This window comes from Myotis daubentonii, chromosome 2 (genome assembly GCF_963259705.1).
Source record: "Myotis daubentonii chromosome 2, mMyoDau2.1, whole genome shotgun sequence".
NCBI classification, from domain to species: Eukaryota; Metazoa; Chordata; class Mammalia; order Chiroptera; family Vespertilionidae; genus Myotis; species Myotis daubentonii.
The window spans coordinates 1,617,522-1,636,378 of record NC_081841.1 but is presented as its reverse complement, the minus strand read 5'-3'; the positions used below and the strand labels follow the sequence as shown (position 1 = coordinate 1,636,378).

The window sequence follows — 18,857 nt, the reverse complement described above, 5'->3', positions numbered from 1 at the left end:
CCAGGCGCCTGCAGGTTGGCCTGCTCTGCCTCCGCGAGAGGAGAGGCAGGCCTGACTGGTTCTCGGAGGAGGGTCTGGGCCGAGTGGAGGCAGGAAGAGGGAGGCAGGGCCCTGGCTGGAGGGACGCTGCCAGCCTTGAGCAGCCCCCCTGCTCCCTGGCAGGCACATGGCCCTGCACTGGGAGAACGGACCATCTTAAGATGAGCCCTGGGTGTTGGGGGGAGGCAAGCCCTGGGTGTTGGGGACCCCGTCTAACATGGTCCAGGGGTGGACAGCACGGTGGGGGCGAGGCTGATTAGGGTGCTGAGGCTGCCCAGGGAGAGGGTGATGGCGCATTGTGGGTGTCTGAACACCTGCGTGCCAGGGGACCGTGTGGGTGGCTGCCCCTCCCCCCCGGAAGGGGCCACATTGTTCCCACGTTGCAGATGAGTATGTGGTGGCCGCAGAGGGTGTGGTAAGTGGTGAAACAGCCCTGTTGCCTGGAAGGCTCAGCCCTTGGCCCTGTCCCACCGCCCACTCCTTAGGGTTTTAACAGATGGGCCCTGTCCTCTTACCCATGTGTGGACACCTCTCTCCTGGCCCACAGTCTGCGTGGGTCACAGTCCTCCCCACCCCCATCCTCTCAGAGAGGCCAGCCTGGACCTCACCCACTGCAGCTGACCCTTCGCCATCCCCCAGGGACGGTCTCCCCACTAGACTGAGCTCCCTGAGGGCAGCCTGGGCCTGTGAGGCTGGGAGATTCCACAGGTCACCCCCAGCTCCCCCGCCCCCGTCGGCCTGGGTGGCTGAGCCACTGGCGGTCAGCATGGCCACATCACTTTGGTGGCCCGGACAGGCCTCCGGCCTCGGTTCTCCCCCGAGGCAGGGGTTCAGGCTGGAGCCGGCCCACACAGCTCTGGGGCACACCGTCGCCCCTGCCCTGAGCCATGGGGCCTGTCCCAGGCCTTGCTTGCCGCTGTCTCTGTGTCCCCAGGATCTGCGGCCCCTCGTCTCTGACAGCTGAGAAGGTGATGGGTGGCAGGGAGAGGACCCCTTAACCCCGGGCAGGGGTTGCCGCCACGTGCACTGGGTCAGTGGGTGTCTGGTTGCTGGTGACCGGCCGGGCTTGGGTGGCTTGTGGGGTGCGGGGACCCAGGGCTCAGAACCATGTGCTATGTCCCGGGTGGGAGAGCCCAGGCCTGAGGACAGCTGAGGGGGGCGAGGTTCCTGGTGTGAAAGAGCTGCTGGAGGCTGGGGCGGGAGCCAGGTGCTTGAGCTGACAGCCGAGGCAGGTGACGGGTCCCTGAGGCAGGTAACAGGCTCGCTGTCCATCTCGGGGGACCGGTGAGGCAGGTAACTGCTCCCCCCCACTTGTCCATCTCACATCCTCTCATCCGGCCTCAAAAAGCAAACTTTGCTGCCGCATCCGAAAACGATTGTGGTTTGGGCCCTGTGTTTCCCAGAGCTGAACAAGGCTGACTCGACTGCCTGGGTCCCGGGGTCCGTCCCCCGGAAGGCCTAGCTCCTCCCCTGCACTCCCTCCGGCCACGGCCAGGAGGCACGGAAGCATTCGGTGCACTGATGGGACTCTGGGCACTCCCGCTCCCGCAGGATGGCCGGCAGGGACCTCACTCGCCCCGTCCGCGCTGGGCCCAGGGCACCACGGCTCCCGGAGGCGAGGGCGTTGATGCCTGTCCCCCACCGTCCCCCCAGGGTGCCCGGCACGTGAGGCCCCACCCAGCCGACTTGGCTCACAGATCAGCCTCTGAAGTTAGGCGAGTGTGTTTGGCAATTGGCTGCTTAATTGTGTGATTAGAACGAGTTGAGTGAGTTGTTTGCCCTGAGTCACAGAGGAAGAGCTCAGCACGGCCTCGCTAACTCGGTCACATGCCGGGACGGGCTGGGCTCGGTGTCTCCGGAATGTTCTCACTGTTCCATCAGATCTGGGAGCAGCCACGTCTCCACCGCAGGAGACTAGAGCTCAGAGCAGGGGTGTCCGTCCGGAACGGAGTTCTGTGGCTCCGTCCGTGGGACCCGCGATGGGCTTTGCAGGCTCGCCGTGTCACGAAGGCGTCTCGGCCGTACCCATCCCACGCTTCCAGCTTCCAGGGTGTGGGGCGTCGCGGGGGCCACGCCGGCTCCTGCCTGTGGTGGCGCTTTCAAGTCTTGGCAATAAGAAGAGCCTGTGATGACCTATTTATAAAGTATTCCAGAAGCACATGGATGTTGTCCTAAATTCTGTAATTAGAGGAGAGGAGGCCTACTCCGGATTATTTTTGTGCACAGCATAACCCAATCAGAACTCTCTGCTTGTACGGTTTTTGTTTGTCATGTTTTTATTGTTTTTTAGGTAGAGAGGAAGGGAGAGTCGAAAAGAGAGAGAGAAACATCAGTGATGAGAGAGAATCAGATCGGCTGCCTCCCGCACACGCCACACTGGAGATCGAGCCCACAACCCGGGCGTATGCCCTGACTGGGAATCGAACTGGTGACCTCTTGGTTCCTGGGTCGATGCTCAACCACTGAGCTACACCGGCCAGACTCTCCTTGTATGTTTTTAAAAAGAAACCGTTTTAGTCCTGACCGGTTTGGCTCAGTGGATAGAGCGTCGGCCTGCGGACTGAAGGGTCCCAGGTTCGATTCTGGTCAAGGGCATGTACCTTGGTTGTGGGCACATCCCCAGTGGGGGGTGTGCAGGAGGCAGCTGATCGATGTTTCTCTCTCACTGATGTTTCTAATTCTCTATCCCTCGCTCTTCCTCTCTGTAAAAAAATCAATAAAATATATATATTTTTTAAAAAAAAGAAACCGTTTAAACAAAAAGGTGAAAGGAGTTGACTTGCCTGCAGTGTTCTCAAACGCCTGGCGGGGATGTGTCCGTACCACATGGGACCTGCTGACCATGTGACCTGCTGACCTTTCTCGGATTCTTCCTGGGAGGCCATGGGCACCCCCGCCCAGCGCTTTCTCCCTCGACCCGGGGCTCAGCCGGAAGCGGGCCTGGGGGCAGGTGGCCTGGGTCTTGAGGTGAGGCACGCACAGGGATGCCTCGGGCGGGGAGGACGGGCTCGTTGCTCTGTCCACTGTGCACATGTTCTGCGAGCACCTGTTAGCCGTGGCCCGCCGCCCTTCAGGGCAGGCGTGGCGAGCGGGGTGTGGTGCAGCGTTGCCATAGTGGCTGAGTTGCCATAGCAGCAGTAGTGGGTTGGGGGACTTTGAGGGAGGGGAATTGTGGGCCGAATCTTTTTCTTTTTCTTTTTCTTAAATCCCCACCCGAGGTTATGTTTAGAGAGAAGCATCCACCAGTTGCCTCCCGTACGCGCCCTGGGTGGGGATCGAACCCCAGCCTTTTCATGTATGGGGCGCCGCTCCAACCAACTGACCCCTCCAGCCAGGGCCTGAGTCTTTTTCTTTTTTAAAAAATAAGTTTTTATTGATTTCAGAGAGGAAGGGAGAGGGAGAGAGAGAGAGAAACAACAATGGTGAGAGAGAATCATGGATCGGCTGCCTCCTGCACATCCCCAACTGGGGATCGAGCCCGCAACCCAGGCATGTGCCCTTGGCCAGAATCGAACCTGGGCCCTTCAGTCCGCAGGCCGATGCTCTATCCACTGAGACAAGCCGGCTAGGGCCCCGAGTGATTTTTAATGACCAGCCCCCTGAGCTCCCACGTCCCGCTGCCTGTGGCGTGGCCTGGCCCCGTGTCTCCTCCTGCGTGCCGTTCTCCAGCCCACACCGCACTGTGGTGCTGCCATGGCGTCATGCATCTGCTGGGGGGGGGGGTCCCCCACCCTGACCCCTCCGTGTGATTGAATCTTGAAGGACTGGTCGAAGTGGGCAGGGTCGGGGGCCAGAGATGATAAGGAACATTCTAGGCCAGGGCAGGTCGGAACGCTGACAGGCGAGGGACCAGGTGTGTCCTGGGATGGGAGGGTGTTCCGGAGAGACCAGGGGTGGCCGAGGAGCCCTGGGCGGAGGCTCCCATGGGTGATGAGGAAACGGGGGGGAGGTTGGGGGGGGGGAGTCAGGTCTTTCCAGAAGTTTCAGGTGTGGAAATGGCCCTGGCAGGGAGGTGCTGGGACGAGGTCAGTGCTGGAGGTGGGGGCTGGGGCCGACCTGGCCGTGAGTGAGGGCAGCTCCCAGGGACTGGAGGGGGCGGTGCGAGGGGCGGCCTGGAGCGTCCGGGAGGCTGGGAGGGGCCGCGTGAGGCAAAGCAGCGAGGGCAGCGGTTCCATGCCCTTCTGCGCGGGGCCCACAGGCCAGGCCCAGACAAAGGTGCCCTTCGGCCCAGAGCCATGGCGCTTGCAGGGCACCTGGAGGTGAGGAGGCGGCAGGTGCCCAGGGAGGATATTGGGAAACCAGCCGGAGGCGGAGCGCGCACCCACGGGCAGCCGGGCTCGGGTTTCCAGGGTGACCTGGGAGGTGATGTGGGAAGCTGGCCGTGGGGACAGGTTTTTCATGTGGCCGCCTGGAGGGGTGTCCTGGGCGCGGATCGGCTCTGCTGCCCCCTCCAGGCGGGATGGGAAACCTCCCTCCTCAGCCTGCCAACCTGCTGGGCTGGTTAAGCCGGCCCTGCCCTCCCCTGGAAGCCGGGCCAGACCTGAGCCCGGGCGGAGGGGAAGCACCGCAGACCTTGGGGCTGAGGCCGGAGCAGAGCCGCCCAGGCCTGGCCCGGTGCGGGGTCCCGGCAGCCTCGTGGCCGGCCTCCCTGGGCTGTGCGTGGGTCCTGGCAGGAGGCCCGCGCCCCGAACGGCCACGTTGGAGAGCTGCTCCGCTCCGTGTTGGGACTTCCTCGGGAAGAGGACCTGAGGCCCGAGGGGGGCCTGCGATGGTGCGGCGTCCGCCTCGGATCCGAGGACCCCCTGAGCCATGTCTCTCCCCGGCGGCAGGTGACTACGGCGGGTTTCATCGGGACGGAGTGGAACAAGGGCCACTTTGTGCGCAGGCGGCTGTTCTGGGGCCAAGTTTGCATGAGATGCAGGTCTGCCCACCGCCTGGTCGCACACCTGCCTGTGGGGCGGGGGGAGGCGGCACGTGCTGGGTGGTGGGGCTTTTCGGTCCTGAGGGTTTGGTGGTGGCGGTCGGAGGGAGGGAGGGAGGGCCGCCCCTGACCGCTGGGGTCGGAGCCGAGCATCCTGACATGGACACTCTCCACCCACCCTGACGGCCTCTCCGTGGCCCCCCACTTCTCCAGGGGGGCGTGCCTGGTAGTGCTCTGATTTGTGTGATGCGCTGAGGCTGGATCTGGCCTCTGGGGCCCAGGGGGCACTGGGGCAGGGTGTGTTGGGAAGGCTGTGCCCTCAGCTGTGGGGTGCGAGCCGCTCCCCTGGGGCAGGTGGACCTGATTCCAGAACCAGGAGCTGTTCAGAGCTAGGTCCTGGCCCACCCGAGCCGGCACAGGAGGCGAGGATGGGCTGGGCCCGCTGGGGACCCGCGCCTTGGTCAGCGCACCAGCCATTCCAGGCCCCAAGGGAAGAGGAGCGGCCGGGCCGAGACCCGGGTGCAGGGCGTGTGCACCCGCGTGGTGACCGCCACACACATCAGGCTCGGCCTCCCTGGACGGCCCGGTGAGGAGGAGGGCCAGAGCAGGCTCCCGGGGGACTGTCCCAGGACGGGTGGGAACGAAGCCGCCTGAGACGTGGGGTCAATTGGGGCATCATGAGACTTGGGAGGATCCCTAGGACACAGGAGGCGGGCTCTGGGGACCTGGACAGTGCGTGCAGCTCCCGGGCGGTGGGGCCTGTGCCTGTCAGTAGCCGCGTTGTGTCTTCAGGCTGCGCTTTCGGTATTAACTTTGGTTGAGAGTCGATACCCCTGTGCCGTGGCCCGCACTTCGCCGTCGGGCTGTTCTCTGTGGAAGGTGATGAAGCGTTCCCACGCCAGCCCCGGACCGGCACCTCCCGGTGGGCTCTGCCCTCGAGTTCTGGCTGCGGCGAAGCCTGTGTCGTCCTGTGCGGGAGGGTGACCTCGCAGGTCCGCGGGGACCTCCCCTGGGACGCGTGAGGAGACACTGGTGCGGCCGGCCTGGTCCCTGCAGGACGGCGCCCCTGCTCGCCGCGCCTGTCGCGGGGCCTGCGCGAGGGCTCCGCTGGCTGTCACCCCTCTTCCCGAGCACCTGCTCTGGAAATGGGCTGTGCCACCGGTTACTTGAGGCCGACGGTGCCCGGGCTCTCCTGGGAATGCCGCCGGCTCGTCCCCGACTCCCGCAGTATCCCTGGGGCTGTCCCCTCCCCCTGCCTCCTGCAGAGGAGGGGGTGGGTCACCGTCCAGGGTCTCCCACGGCGCAGGCTCACCTCGTCCGCCCAGCGCCCACAGGGACTGCAGGCTCTCAGGCAGAGGCCTGTGTGGGTTCAGGTCCTGGACGTGGAAGCGTGGGGGCGTGGCGGTGTGGGGGCGTGGGGCTGCCTGCATGGGCGCCCAGGCTGCTGTCTCTGGTTCCCCTTTCCCGATTGCTTCTCTTTGGCTTTCCCTGTGTTCATTCATTCTCAGGCACCTATGGGCTCCCGGCTCATGCGGTCCCTTTACCAAAAAGGCTTAGATTTGCTGCGCCTCCCCGTGAGGCAGGGCGTGTGACTGACAGCCCTCACCGTGAGCTGCTGGACAACAGACCGCGGTCCTCGTGCACATAGAGGCAGTGGTACACGGTGTCACGTGTGTCCACGCACACAGGTGTGAGCCCAGGTGCCCTCGTGCAGGGATGCTCATGGGTGGAGGGATTCCTGGTGAAGGGGTGTCTGGGAGGGCTTCCTGGAGGAGGAGACGACCATGGAAAGGTGCCTAAGATCTGAAGGCAGGGAGGGTGTTTCTGAACAGACTGGGCGGGGAAACAGTGGGTGCCTGGGAGACGGCCATGGACGGACCCTGAGGAGGAGGCCCCACCCTCCCCAGTCCCATAGCCCACGGGCCCTGGGCTGCTCCTCCACCTGCTGCCTCCGTCCCCCACCCACCAGAGGGTGTGCCAGGGTGTGCCGCGTGTGCGCACGGGGGCCCTGGGCTGTTCCCCACGTGCCGGGTGCCGTGCCTGGCGAGTGCGCCAGGAGGTGGGGTGGGGGGACAGGCTGTCGGCCCTGCTGCAGGCCCACGGCTCCCCACTGGGCTCCCAGGTGTGTGTGGACACAGCTCAGCTGCAGGAGCTGAGGCCTGGGCCAGGGCCAGGGGGCCTGTGCCTGCACCCCTTCCCGGGGCTCCCTGTGGGGCTGTCGCCCACGGGTGGACACGAAGGGGCATTCAGCCGCTTTTTTTCTGTTATAAAACCAGCGCTGTCATTTGCAAGTGTGAGTGGGAGAGATTCCTGGAAAGGAATCGTCACTCCACCGGACGTTGCAAAATCGCCCTCTGCTCCACGCTGCGCTGCGCCCGTCCGGCACCCACACACCGGGCCTGCCATCTGCCAGGAGCAGGAGCGGGGTTCTCGGTGCAGCGTCCACTGTGTTTCTCTCTGCAGTGACGGTTCCTGTCGTCCGTCCGAGAACTGCTTGTTCTCCTGTCCCTGGCCCCCCTCTCCCGGGCTGTTGACCAGTGTCGGCACATGAGTCATCGGGACACGTGTTACAGATGTTTACCTCCGACCCCTGTGGGAGGCCCTTGCTTTGCAGCAGCGGGGCCTCTGTCTTCTCCTTTATTTATTGTGCGTCATTCCTGCTTGGAGAGGCCCTGTCAGCCCTGGGTTCGGCGTCCCCCCACGGCCCCCGGGCCCGAGCTTCCCCCACAGCTCCCCCATGGCCCCCGGGCCCAAGCTCCCCCCACAGCTCCCCCATGGCCCCCGGGCCCAAGCTCCCCCCACAGCTCCCCCATGGCCCCCGGGCCCAAGCTCCCCCCACAGCTCCCCCATGGCCCCCGGGCCCAAGCTCCCCCCACAGCTCCCCCATGGCCCCCGGGCCCAAGCTCCCCCCACAGCTCCCCCATGGCCCCCGGGCCCAAGCTCCCCCCACAGCTCCCCCATGGCCCCCGGGCCCAAGCTCCCCCCACAGCTCCCCCATGGCCCCCGGGCCCGAGCTCCCCCATGGCCCCAGACCCGAGCTCCCTCATGGCCCCAGACCCGAGCTCCCTCATGGCCCCAGACCCGAGCTCCCTCATGGCCCCAGGCCCGAGCTCCCCCATGGCCCCAGACCCGAGCTCCCTCATGGCCCCAGGCCCGAGCTCCCCCCCACAGCTCCCCCCACGGCCCCAGGCCCGAGCTCCCCCATGGCCCCAGACCCGAGCTCCCCCCACAGCTCCCCCCACAGCTCCCCCCACAGCCCCAGGCCCGAGCTCCCCCCACAGCTCCCCCCACGGCCCCAGGCCCGAGCTCCCCCATGGCCCCAGACCCGAGCTCCCCCCACAGCTCCCCCCACAGCTCCCCCCACAGCCCCAGGCCCGAGCTCCCCCCACAGCTCCCCACACGGCCCCCGGGCCCCAGCATTGAGGACCCTCACGTAGTTGTGCAGCCCCCATCCCCATCCATCTCCAGAACTCTCACCTTCCCAGACGGAAACTGTCCCCATGCAGCCCCCGCCCCCAGCCTCCGCCCGTCCGCCCCTGCGTCTGTGATGGACGTGCGGGCGGCAGTGTTGGTCCTGCGCTGCCCGTGTCACGGAGCGTCCTGTGCTCGGGGCTCACCTGCTGGGCAGGTGTGGGATCGCCTTTCTAAGGCTGAGCCGTGCTCCGTGGCAGCATAGGCCACGCTCTATTCACATTCTAAAATATTTCTATTGATGTCAGAGAGGAAGGGAGAGGGAGAGAGAGACACAAACATCAGTGATGAGAGAGAACCGTTGATTGGCTGCCTCCTCACGCCCCTCACTGGGGATGGAGCCCGCAACCCGGGCGTGCGCCCTGCCCGGGACTGAACCGTGACCTGGTTCACAGGCCGTCGCTCACCCAGGGGCAGGACCACGTCCTACACATCCGCCACCTGCCGGTAGGCACTCGGTTTGCTTCCGCCTCCTGGCTGCTGTGAGGAAGGAACCTGTGTGCACAGGTACTAGTCTGTGTGCGACCTTCAGGGCTCCGGCGTGCGGAGGTGGGGTGCTGAGTCACGTGTGATCCTATCTTTATCTGCTGAGGGAGCGGAGCTGCTGCCCAGGGCCATGGCCGCGGTTTCCGCTCTGGCTGTGGGCAGGCCCGAGGGCGCGCTCGAGAGCCCGGGCCTCCCCTGCTTTGCTGCGGCCACGCTGGGCCTCCCAGAGCCGGCTCCCGGGGCGGGAGTGACAGGGCCCCGGACCCCATCTTCCAGTGGTGGTGGCTACGACTTCCCCTCTGAACCGGTTTCCTTCTCTTTAAAAGGGGAGGGGCATCATAAGTACCCTAATATTTACTAAGTTCTTAGTAAAAGCCAGGCCTGGGGCGAGAGAGGTGGGGCCTGGGACCCAGCCTCCCTGGGCAGGTGTGTGAGGACCGAGCGAGGAGAGGCGCCTGCCCGTTACTGAACTCACTGCAGGCGCGGACGCGGCCTTATCCAGCTGCTCCCCACCCTCGCTCCTCCCGTCACCGTGCCAGTTACCCCGGGGGGCCCCCGGCCTCCTTCCCCTGCCGGCCCCGCGCCCCACACTGTGACCCGGCATGGACCGCACCTCGCGGGGTCTCATCTGCTCCCACCCGGCTCCACCCTCTCCCTCCGGCAGGTTCAGTGGGTGCCCCGGCTGGAGTGCCCTCCTCTGTGCCCGTCGCCTCCTCGGGGGCCTTCCTCGCCCTCCGCTGTCAGGGGAGGCCAGGGCGGCACCTCCTCCGCATCCCAGCAGGAGACGGCGTCTGGAACGTAGTAGGTGCTCATTGAATACTTGTTCCTCCTGCATGTCCAGGACTCCCGGGTGAAAGACGTTCACGGTCCCCAAATTATTCTGTGACTCAGTCCCGGCCGGACCTGAGCCGTGCGGGGCAGTCTGAGCGCCAGGGGACAGGGCCACGTGCTACGGACAGGGCTCGGACAGATGGGGCTCGGACTCGGCCTGGCCCCTTCTGCCTGCAGAGCCCGCTGTGCTGTCGCCCAGTCAGAGACTGTGTAGGACTCTCCAGTCACCACCCCGGGGCCTGACAGGGACCTGGGCAACAGGTGCAAAGAGGACTTTGAGGCTTTGGGGTTATTTTTAATGTTTCATTTCACTGGATGGAGTTCTGTCACAGAGGATGAAATCGAGGGCTAGGCCCCCCGCTGTCAGGCCCTGCCCTGGGCCCTGGTCTTTTCCTGGCCAGTTGGCAGGAGATGGGGTGTGGGCTCCCCCTCTTATACGGAGAGCTGTGGGTGGGGTGTGAACATCGGGGCTGCCCCGTGGGATCCCGGGCTCAGCTGGGCCAGGGGAAGAAAGAAAGGAGCTGGGAGGACAGGACCCTCTCACCTGAGGGCTGTCACGGGCTGGGAGGGCTAAATGCACACCTGGCTCACCTCACCCCCGGCAGGGGGCAGGGGGCGGGGGCAGGGCCAGGACTGCACGGAGGGCAGAGGAGGGGCATGGCGGGCTGAGTGGGGCAGCCTTCATGGGGAGGGCGGGCAGCCCTGACTGGGGGTGGGCTCCCGGAGGAGGTAGGCTTTGCACTGTGCTGGTGGTTTGGCATGACCGGGTCCTGAGGCCGAGGGGTGGCCCTGCTGCAGTCAGTGTGGACGGGCTGCCGGGTGAGCAGGGTGGGCAGTGCTGTTCAGAGCTGGCCCCTCTGCTTCAGGCAGGACGCGGCGGGGTGGGGGGGGGGCAGCCCCTGGCATACGCCCTGGTGGATCCTCACCCAGATGCTTCTGACCGGGGCCCGGAAGGTGCCCGGCTGCCCCGGCCTCACCGCCAACGGCACCTTGCCCCTCCCCTTTTCCTCTAGAAGATGGGGTGGTGCGAGGCCCGGGCTCGAGTGTGCACGATCAGGGACCTGCATGCTCCTGGGGGCCCAGGTCCCTGCCACCTGCCCGGCTCCCCGAGTGGGCCAGGTAGTCCTGGCCCCGCTGGGAATCCGTGTTGTTCGGTATTTATTGCCTCACGACAGGGATGGCGACCGGCTCGAGACATCCCGACCTGCCCTTGGCGGGACCGGCCCTCCAGCCCCCGGCTGCACCCTGCCCGGCAGCCTGCGCATCGGAGGCCGAGGCGCGTTCGGGCCGGCCGTTCTCTCTGCTCGGGAGCCGGCGGGAGGAGGGGTTTCCTACCAGCTGTCTCATTGGTGGGCCTTCCGGGCCCCGTTGCGAAGAGGGACGGAGAGAGTTGGAAAGTAACGCACCCCTGCGTGCGGTTCCGTCCGCTTATCTCGCGGAGGCTGTCCGCCTGCTCGGAACCTGTAGGGTTTCCTGCTCGCTTTGTTCTCAGTAACGTCTGCGCGGCCACCCTGCCGGACTCCCCGCTCCGCCTCCGGGCGTCAGGCGGTGGGATGGATGTATAGCTAGAGGCCTGCGCCGGGGAGCCAGCTGCCTGCCTGGGGGGGGCATGACGAGGCCCTGGGGCGCAGTGAGATTGGTTTACATTCCTGCCTCCCGGCCTCCGTTTCCCCACGGGCCCGCTGGTGTCGCGGAAGTTCTGCTCCCGGGGCTGTGACCAGCACCTAGGACACCTGGGGTGGGGAGATGAGTGGTTGCCGGAACTTGTCACTCTTGCCTGAGATCTGGGGCCCCACGTAGGCTTTGGGGCTCACGAGAGGTCTGGGGGCTGTGAACCGTGGTCCCCTCCTGCCCGGCCCTCGGACCCTGGGTTTGTTCAGGCCCCTCCCTGCTTGGAGCTGGCAACGGCTGGGTTTGTTGGGATGCCCGGAGCCTCTTACCCCGCTTCCCTCGCCCGTCAAGCAGGCCCCGAAGGTGAGGTGACAACGGCGCCGCAGGGAAGGCCGGTGACGCGGGGAAGGCGGCGTTGGCTGGACCCTCGCGCTCTGAGTTTCATCACTGTGACCCTGGTGCCCGGCAGCGACGGGCTGGGGGCAGCGTGGCGGAGCGGGCAGCGTGGCAGGCGGGCAGCAGGTGCTGACCCAGAGGCGGAAGAAGCGGTGGTTACCGTGGCAGCGAAGGCCTCGGGCAGTGCACGGCCCAGGCAGGGTCCCGGAGGCCAGGGAGCTTCTGGGCCTCACATGGGGACCCACGGCCCGAAGGTGACGGGCAAGATGTGCCGATGGCAGTCGGGGTCTGACCTCCTTCCTGCTGGCCTCGGGGTGGGGGGTGCAGCCCAGAGGCATAGGGATGGCATTCCCTCCGTGCGCCCTGTCCTCCCGGCCGGCCTCATGAGCGTGGTTTTCTGGGTCCCGCCTCCCAGGGCTGGCTCGGCCCCTTTGGTCCTTTCAGGGACTCGCATTCTGCCCTTTGACCTCTGCCCCTGAGCACAGGGGAGCTGCTGGCAGGGGCGGAGGCCGCTGGGGTGCTGAGCAGGATGGGTCTTAGCGCCTCTTCCCCGGCCCCCGTGTTCCCCCGGCAAAGCCTGGGAATCCGCAGCCGGAATCCGCAGCCGCCGTCCCACCCTGCTCGGACCTCAGGGTTCAGGCCGTCTCCCCGAGGACAGGCCTGGCAGCCGGCCCTGCGGTCAGCTGGGACCAGCTTCGGGGGCGGGGTAGGGAGGCGCTCGGTGCTCCCACATCCGTGACTCCCGGGAACGTGGTCTGTGACGAGGGTGCTTCCTGTGGGAGGACAGACGCAGTTGGTCCTGGTCCGCGGGAGAGACGGGCTCCCCGAGGGGAAGCCAGGCTGCGGAGCGCGGCCGGGAGCCTGGAGCGGCCGGAGAGCGGGCGGGCGCCGCGCTGCCACGGAGGCCGGCGGACACCAGGAGCCACTTTTTCCGAGACTCCGGCTGGGAGGGGAGAGAAGCCGCTGTGGCTCCGGGTCCCGTCCCCAGACACGGCCGCTTTGTGCCCGCGCCGTCAGCTGGGCTGCAGGAGCTTTTGTCCCGCCTGCTGGACTCGGTCCCGCTGCGGAGGGCCCTGCGGCCGCCCCTGGAGCTGGGGCCCCTGACCCGGGCGCAGCCCCGGCGCCTCACCGGGCACGGGCCTGTCGTGTCCCCGCTGGCCATGGTCTCGGGTCCCTGCGGATGCCCTCGCTCTGAGCAGGGGCCCGGGTCTGGCGCGGCCTCAGCCTGGGAGCACTGACCAGTGCGTCTGCTTCCCCCTGGAGGTAGGGTGGGGGCTGCGGCCCGGGCAGCTGTCCCACCCGCTGAGGGCTGCTCACCCTGACGGTGGGCATGCAGGGAGCTGCCCAGGCGGGCGTGGGGAGGAGCTGGTGGGTGGAAGGACCGCGGTCGGGGAGGGGGTGTCTGAGGAGGTGGGCTTGTGGGGGTGCAGGAGGGCCAGTCGGGGGAGGGGCCCTCGAAGGTGGGCTTCCCCCCATGGCCTTGGGGAGTGAGGGGGTGCATGGTAGGGCTGGTTGGCTAAGGGAGGGCTCGATGGGGGACAGGTGGCAGCCACCACCAGAGGGGGTGCAGGTGAGCTGTCGAGGCAGCACCCCCTCCACACTGGCCCTGTGGGGGCTTCTCTCTGGGTCTCAGTCGGTGTCTGTGACCGGCCCTTCCCTCCGTTCCCTCCCTCCATCTTCATCTGAAAGGTGGGGGTGTCCTGTGTTGGATGGTGTCCCCCACATCCGTGTGTCGCTGGAACCTGTGACACTGACCTATGTGGAAACGGCTTTGCAGGCGTGATTCTGACGGGTCATCCTGGAGGTGGCCTGAGGGCTTCCGGGCAGCCGGGGCCGACCCAGTGGGTGCTGGGTGCTGGGGTGCCGTAGGGTCTGGTCCCGCTGCTCATGTGTGAGGAGCCTAGGAGTTGGGGGCGCAGGGTGGCGGGGATGGGCCTGGCCCCCCGGGAGCCCCTGGCTCGGGCAGGCTGTCTGGACCCCGGGATGTGGGCTGATGCGAGTAGCCAGCAGGAGCCTGAGGCTGGGTGGCTGGAAGGACGCGCCCGCTGGTAGCCAAGCGCACGCGGGCCCAGGCTGGGCGCCGAGGCTGGGGCGTGCGCTGCATTCTGACGGCGCAGGGCAGACGCTCGCGCTTTGTCCCTGTCTGCAGGGCCTCATTTGCTTGCAGGAGCGGCGACGGGCAGGAAGGCGGCCCCAGCTGGGGAGTGTGAGAACCCCGCCGGCCGTGGGAACCCCTAACCGAGCCCTGCGGGAGGGGAGCCATGGGGGCCAGACGGGCGCTGACCACTCCTCGGCCGTCAGCTCCCGGTCCGAGCCTCGGGGCCTGTCTGATGCTGGGTGGTGAGGAACCGCCCGGTCTTTGTGAAATGAAAGGAAGTGGGTTTTACAGCTGCATCTACCCACCAGCGCCTTTTAGCTTCTTTTCATTTAAAAGGCCGTCAGAAGGCCTGGCGGGAGGCGGGAGAGAGAAACGTTGCCAGCGCCCTGAGCCTGCGCCTCACGCGTCCCGTGTCACCTTTGGCCCCTGTAGATGCGTCTGCTGTCACAGCGGTTGGGGTCGGCGACGTTTTATAACTGCCTGTCACTCCTGGGACGAGTCCCGCCTGGTCCCCCAGGGCTCCCTCCCCCGCCCTGTGGAGAGTGGACGGGGGGGTGGGGGGGGGCCGTGCCGCCTCGCGGTGGGCGCCAGGGCCCCCCCCACCCCCCCGGGGGACGTGCTCCCGGGCTGCCTCCCTTAGCCGAGGCTCCGGCTCCGCGCCCTGCCACCACGTCGGCCTCCTGTCCTTGTCAGAGGCTTTTGCGGAGCCGTGGGGGAGTTCCTCCTGCTGGGGCGCCTGCCCGCCGGCACCGAGGCCCGTAGCTCTGCCGGGTCGGGTGTGTTCAGTCTGTTTTATGACCCAGATGCGAATCGAATCGCTCCCGGACGCTGCGTGTGGAACCAGTTCCGCTGCATTTTTTAAACACGCAGCCGGCCGTTTGCTCTGTCCAGGGACCGTTAGAGCTGGCCCTCTGCGCTGATTCCTGCTGTCTCAAACAGACCGTTACCCTCCCTGGGGACGCGATAGCACCAAGTTCTCTTTTCTTTTGGTTTTTGTGGTTGGTTTTTTTTTTTTTCCAAGTTTATGTAACCTTCCAGTCCATGGGCGTTCACGGCTCCTTCACACACATGTTCCGACGGCTGCCCCCCCTGCCCCCCCGCTTTCCCCCTCCCCCTCCCGCACGCACCCCGCTCTCCCCGAGTCCCAGGGGCCTTGGGTTCCCGTGGTGTTCGCTCCGGGGCCACGTCGGCCCCTTGCATGTCCCCAGAGTTCTGAGAGGCACTGTCGCAGGAGCCCGGCGGCCCCTCCCCTGCCCTCACCGGCCCTCACAGACCAGAGCGAGTTCTGGTGCCTTCCGAGTGGGGGCCTTGCCCGAGCAGCGATGCCGAGGGGGGCGAGGCCTCTGGAGGGCGGGGCAGGCACGTGCTGCAGACACCCCGGGCGTGGTGAAGGTTCCCAGGAGCCTCCCGGCAGCAGCGGCAGCGGTCGGAAACAGGAAGCGCATCTGTCCCCCTTCCTGTTCATGAAACCCCCAGCGGGGCGGGGGGCTGTGCACGGTCCCATCCCGTGCCCCCGCTTCCTGCCGCTCGCGTGGGGATCGTCGTCCCGTGTGTTGGGTGCGGGCCCGGGTGGCCTCGTGTGCGTCATGGGAGCTCCCGGGCGCATCCGTCTCACCGTGTTCTTCCCGCTTCAGAGGCGGGGGTGGGGCAGGGGCTCTGAGCCTCGGGGTGTCCGGGCCCCCACTGCTGCGAGCGCCTAGGGCTCCTGGGGAAGTCGGGGCTGGGTGTGGGAAGTCAGGCCCGTAGCCAAGCGGGGAGCTGTGTGTGGCACGGGGGTCGGCTTGAGGGAGGCGGCTGGCCGTGCAGGGAGGATCACGCACACCCTGGCCCCTGGGACTCGGGGGCACCTGGGGTTTCCGGGCGGAGTTCGGCCGAGAGGAGGGGACTGGGCACTCCGTGGCGTGTCTGTCCCTGGGTGTGCACGTGTGTTTAAACGTGTGTTTCCACGCGGCCAGCAGCCCACCACACTGCAGTCTCGGGCCCGGGGAGGCCGGCTGCTGCTGGCCCGCCAGGCGAGTGGAGACCTCAGAGCAGGAGGCTCGGCCGTCTCGCAGCCTGGCCACTGAGCACCCGGTGCCTGGTGTCTGGCGGTTTCCGGGGGTTTGTGGCTGCCCCAGGCAGTGCACGGAGCCATAGCTCTGACCTCATTCATTTTTTAAAAACATATATTTATTGATTTCAGAGAGGAAGGGAGAGGGGGAGAGAGAGAGAAACATCAGTGATGAGAATCATGGATCGGTGCCTCCTGCACGGCCCCCACTGGGGATTGAGACCGCAACCCGGGCCGGTGCCCTTGGCTGGAATCGAATTCAGGACCCTTTGGTCCGCAGGCCGACGCTCTGTCCATGGAGCCACACCGGCCAGGGCTGGCCTCATTCTTGATGCTCAGAGAACTTGTGAGGAGTATCAGGCCGCCCCTGTCCTCCCCTCCTCAGCTGCTCCCCCCACCCCCCGCCCAGCTGCCCCCCCGCCAGCTGCCCTGTGCACAGGGCTGGCCCGTCTTTCAGGTTGGAAGGTCCCTTGAGACCCTTGTCCCCTCCTGTCCTGCTGGGCTCAGTGGACCCACTTTTGTCCACAGCCCCGGCAGGGAGCCGCCGCCGCCCAGCGGGTGGGTTCATGGTGGGAGCCGTGCCGGGGCCTGGCTGCTCCCTGCGGGTAGGGCTGGGGCACCACAGCCGGGGCCCGGGGCCGGGTGTGCGGGAGGACGTGTCCTCCAGGCCGGGCAGGTGGCCCCCAGGCGAGTGACCAGCGCCGCGCCTCTATCTGCTCCGCAGGGACCCCGAGCGGCATGTCAGGGTGAAGCAGCGGGGCTCAGTGCTGAACATGCTCAGGAGGCTGGACAAGATCAGGTTCAGAGGTCACAAGCGAGACGACTTCCTCGACCTGGCGGAGTCTCCCAACGCCTCGGACAACGAATGTGGCGACGACGTGCCCCTGAGAGTGCCTCGGGCCCGGGACAGCGAGGAGCTGAGGGACCCTGTGAGTACCCCGCCTGGGGCCGAACGGCCCCTCCGCCCGCCTCAGGCCCGGGCACCAGGCTGAGTGTGGACGTGGCAGAGCGTGACCTGCCAGCTCACCTCCTGGTCCTCGCCCCGCCCGCCCGTCACTGGCCCTGCCCCTCACCCTGCGTGTTGCTGGCGGCTGCGGGGGGGGGGGGTCCCTAGTCCCAGCCCGGTAGCAGCCTTTCCTCTGCCAAGCGCTGGCGCAGCAGCTGGTCCTCCCTCCCAGTGGGGGGTGGGGGCAGGCTCCTCAGCACAGGCTGGCCCCCTGGGAGCGGTAACGCGGGAGGGGCACGGACAGGGCACTCTGGAAGCTTCCGCCCCCGGCCTGGCCTGCTGCCGGGTGCCCTCGTCAACCCTCTCAGAGACATGGTCCCCGTGGGCCAGTTGGTGGGGCTCTTCGTCGGGGCAGCGACTGTCCCAGGGCACCCCCACACGGCGCAGCAGCTCTGTGGGCACAGCCCTGTGGGCCCCGCATCTGGAGCTTGCATTTGATCAGCGGGGTGGGGGATCTCTGTGGCCCCCCCTCTCTGGCCGGGTACGATCACTGGGCGCATCCTTGTGACAACCGCCCGGCCCTCCCCACGGCAGTGAAGACGCCCAGAGCCATCTCACGCCGCCCTGGGTGACCTCCCAGCGTGGGCACCACCTTCGGGGCCCATGGGTTTCCTCCCCGCGGACCTGAGCCAGGTGTTCGGTGCGGACGCGGCCTGTGCGCCTGCCTCCCGCTCCGTGTATTATTGATGCTCCGTCAGGGAGCAGGCCTGCGCGCCTGACGGATGAATAATTCACTGGCACTGCCTCCTGAGAGCCGCTCCCAGCAGCCACTCCCCGGCAGCCACTCCCCGGCCCCGGCAGAGGCGGTGTGGGCCAGGCCAGGCCAGGCGGCTCGCCGTGCCCCTGGTGCAGCACGCTTGTCTGCAAGGACAGCGCTGTGTTGCTTGGCCGGCATCAGCCTGGAGCTGGGGCTGTGGTTCCGGATGTTGTTGGGGCCGAGGGTGGTCCTCTCAGAAGCAAGAATCCCCACATGTGGCTCCAGGCTGTATGTGAGAGAGAGAGAGGGGGAGAGGCGGGATCCCGCAGCGTCCACGGTCTGACTGTTCTCCGCGCTCTGTCCGTCTGTCCAGCCAGGCCAGTGGCAGCTGCCTGTGTCCAGGAACTGTCTTGATGGAGACCCTGACTTCACCCGGAGCCCGGCCCTCCCATGTGCATGTGCGTGTGCGTGCACGTATGTGTGTGTACGCATGCACATGCATGTCTGAGTGCATGTGGCAGTTAACAGCACAAAGGGTCAGCAGGCTGGGACAGGTCCATCACGGCCACGAGGCTGAGGCTGGGGCTGGCGACAGTGCTCCCGTCCGGGGGCCATGGAGGCCACGGCGCTGTCCTAAGAGTGCGGTGCCCCGCGAGGCTTCGGGACGGAGCGGGGATGGGGGTGGCGCCCAGGGCTGTGTGAGCCAGGCCCCATCCACTTTCTCCATGTATTTCTCGGGGGCCCTTTCTGCAGGTGGGGGTGGCTGGTCGGTCTCAGGATCCCATGGGGGGGCGGGCTGCCCTCGCTGCAGGAGCCTCTCCCCCCAGGACACTCGGCGCCTCCGGGCATCTGCCACTCCCGAGAGCTTCGTGCCACCAGGTGGCTGGTGTGTGTCATCCCGGTGGCCGTTACCAGGCCGCCCTCCTGGCTGTGTGCCCCACGCCCATCCTCAGTCGCTCAGCTGTGCTCTGGCCCTGCTGGCTCCCGCCCGGCGGGGGCAGGAGATGGGGGGCGGGAGGTGGGGGGCGGGAGCTCCGATGGTTGTTTGTGACGCCTCATTATGAGGGAGGTTGGTGACCTGTGTGTGTTTAGGTCCTTTCTCTTCACTGCATCCCTTTATTGTGGTGAAATATACATGACATAAAACCTGCCACTTGAGCCATTTTTAAGTGTGCGGTTCAGTGGTATTTACGTATAATCACGTGGTTATGTGGCCACCTCTTAGCCACCAAGGGAGGGTGGGCAGGGGGG

At 66.6% G+C, this 18,857-nt stretch overlaps 1 protein-coding gene across 6 annotated transcripts in view; it reads left to right on the top strand.

The window, feature by feature from the left end:
• The window catches only part of GRAMD4 (GRAM domain containing 4), a 55,239-nt gene that overhangs the window by 12,775 nt on the left and 23,607 nt on the right, over nucleotides 1-18,857 (top strand). For 5 of the 6 annotated variants that reach the window (XR_009451079.1, XM_059681377.1, XM_059681375.1 and 2 more), the window contains exon 2: nucleotides 16,628-16,832. Coding sequence is in view for 5 of the 6 variants with exons in the window: in XM_059681377.1 (XP_059537360.1) it covers nucleotides 16,628-16,832 (205 nt within the window). In the remaining variant the exon portion in view is untranslated. Of the gene's footprint in view, nucleotides 1-4,584; nucleotides 4,869-16,627; nucleotides 16,833-18,857 lie in introns of those variants that run through there. The other variant, XM_059681378.1, reaches the window with a different exon arrangement.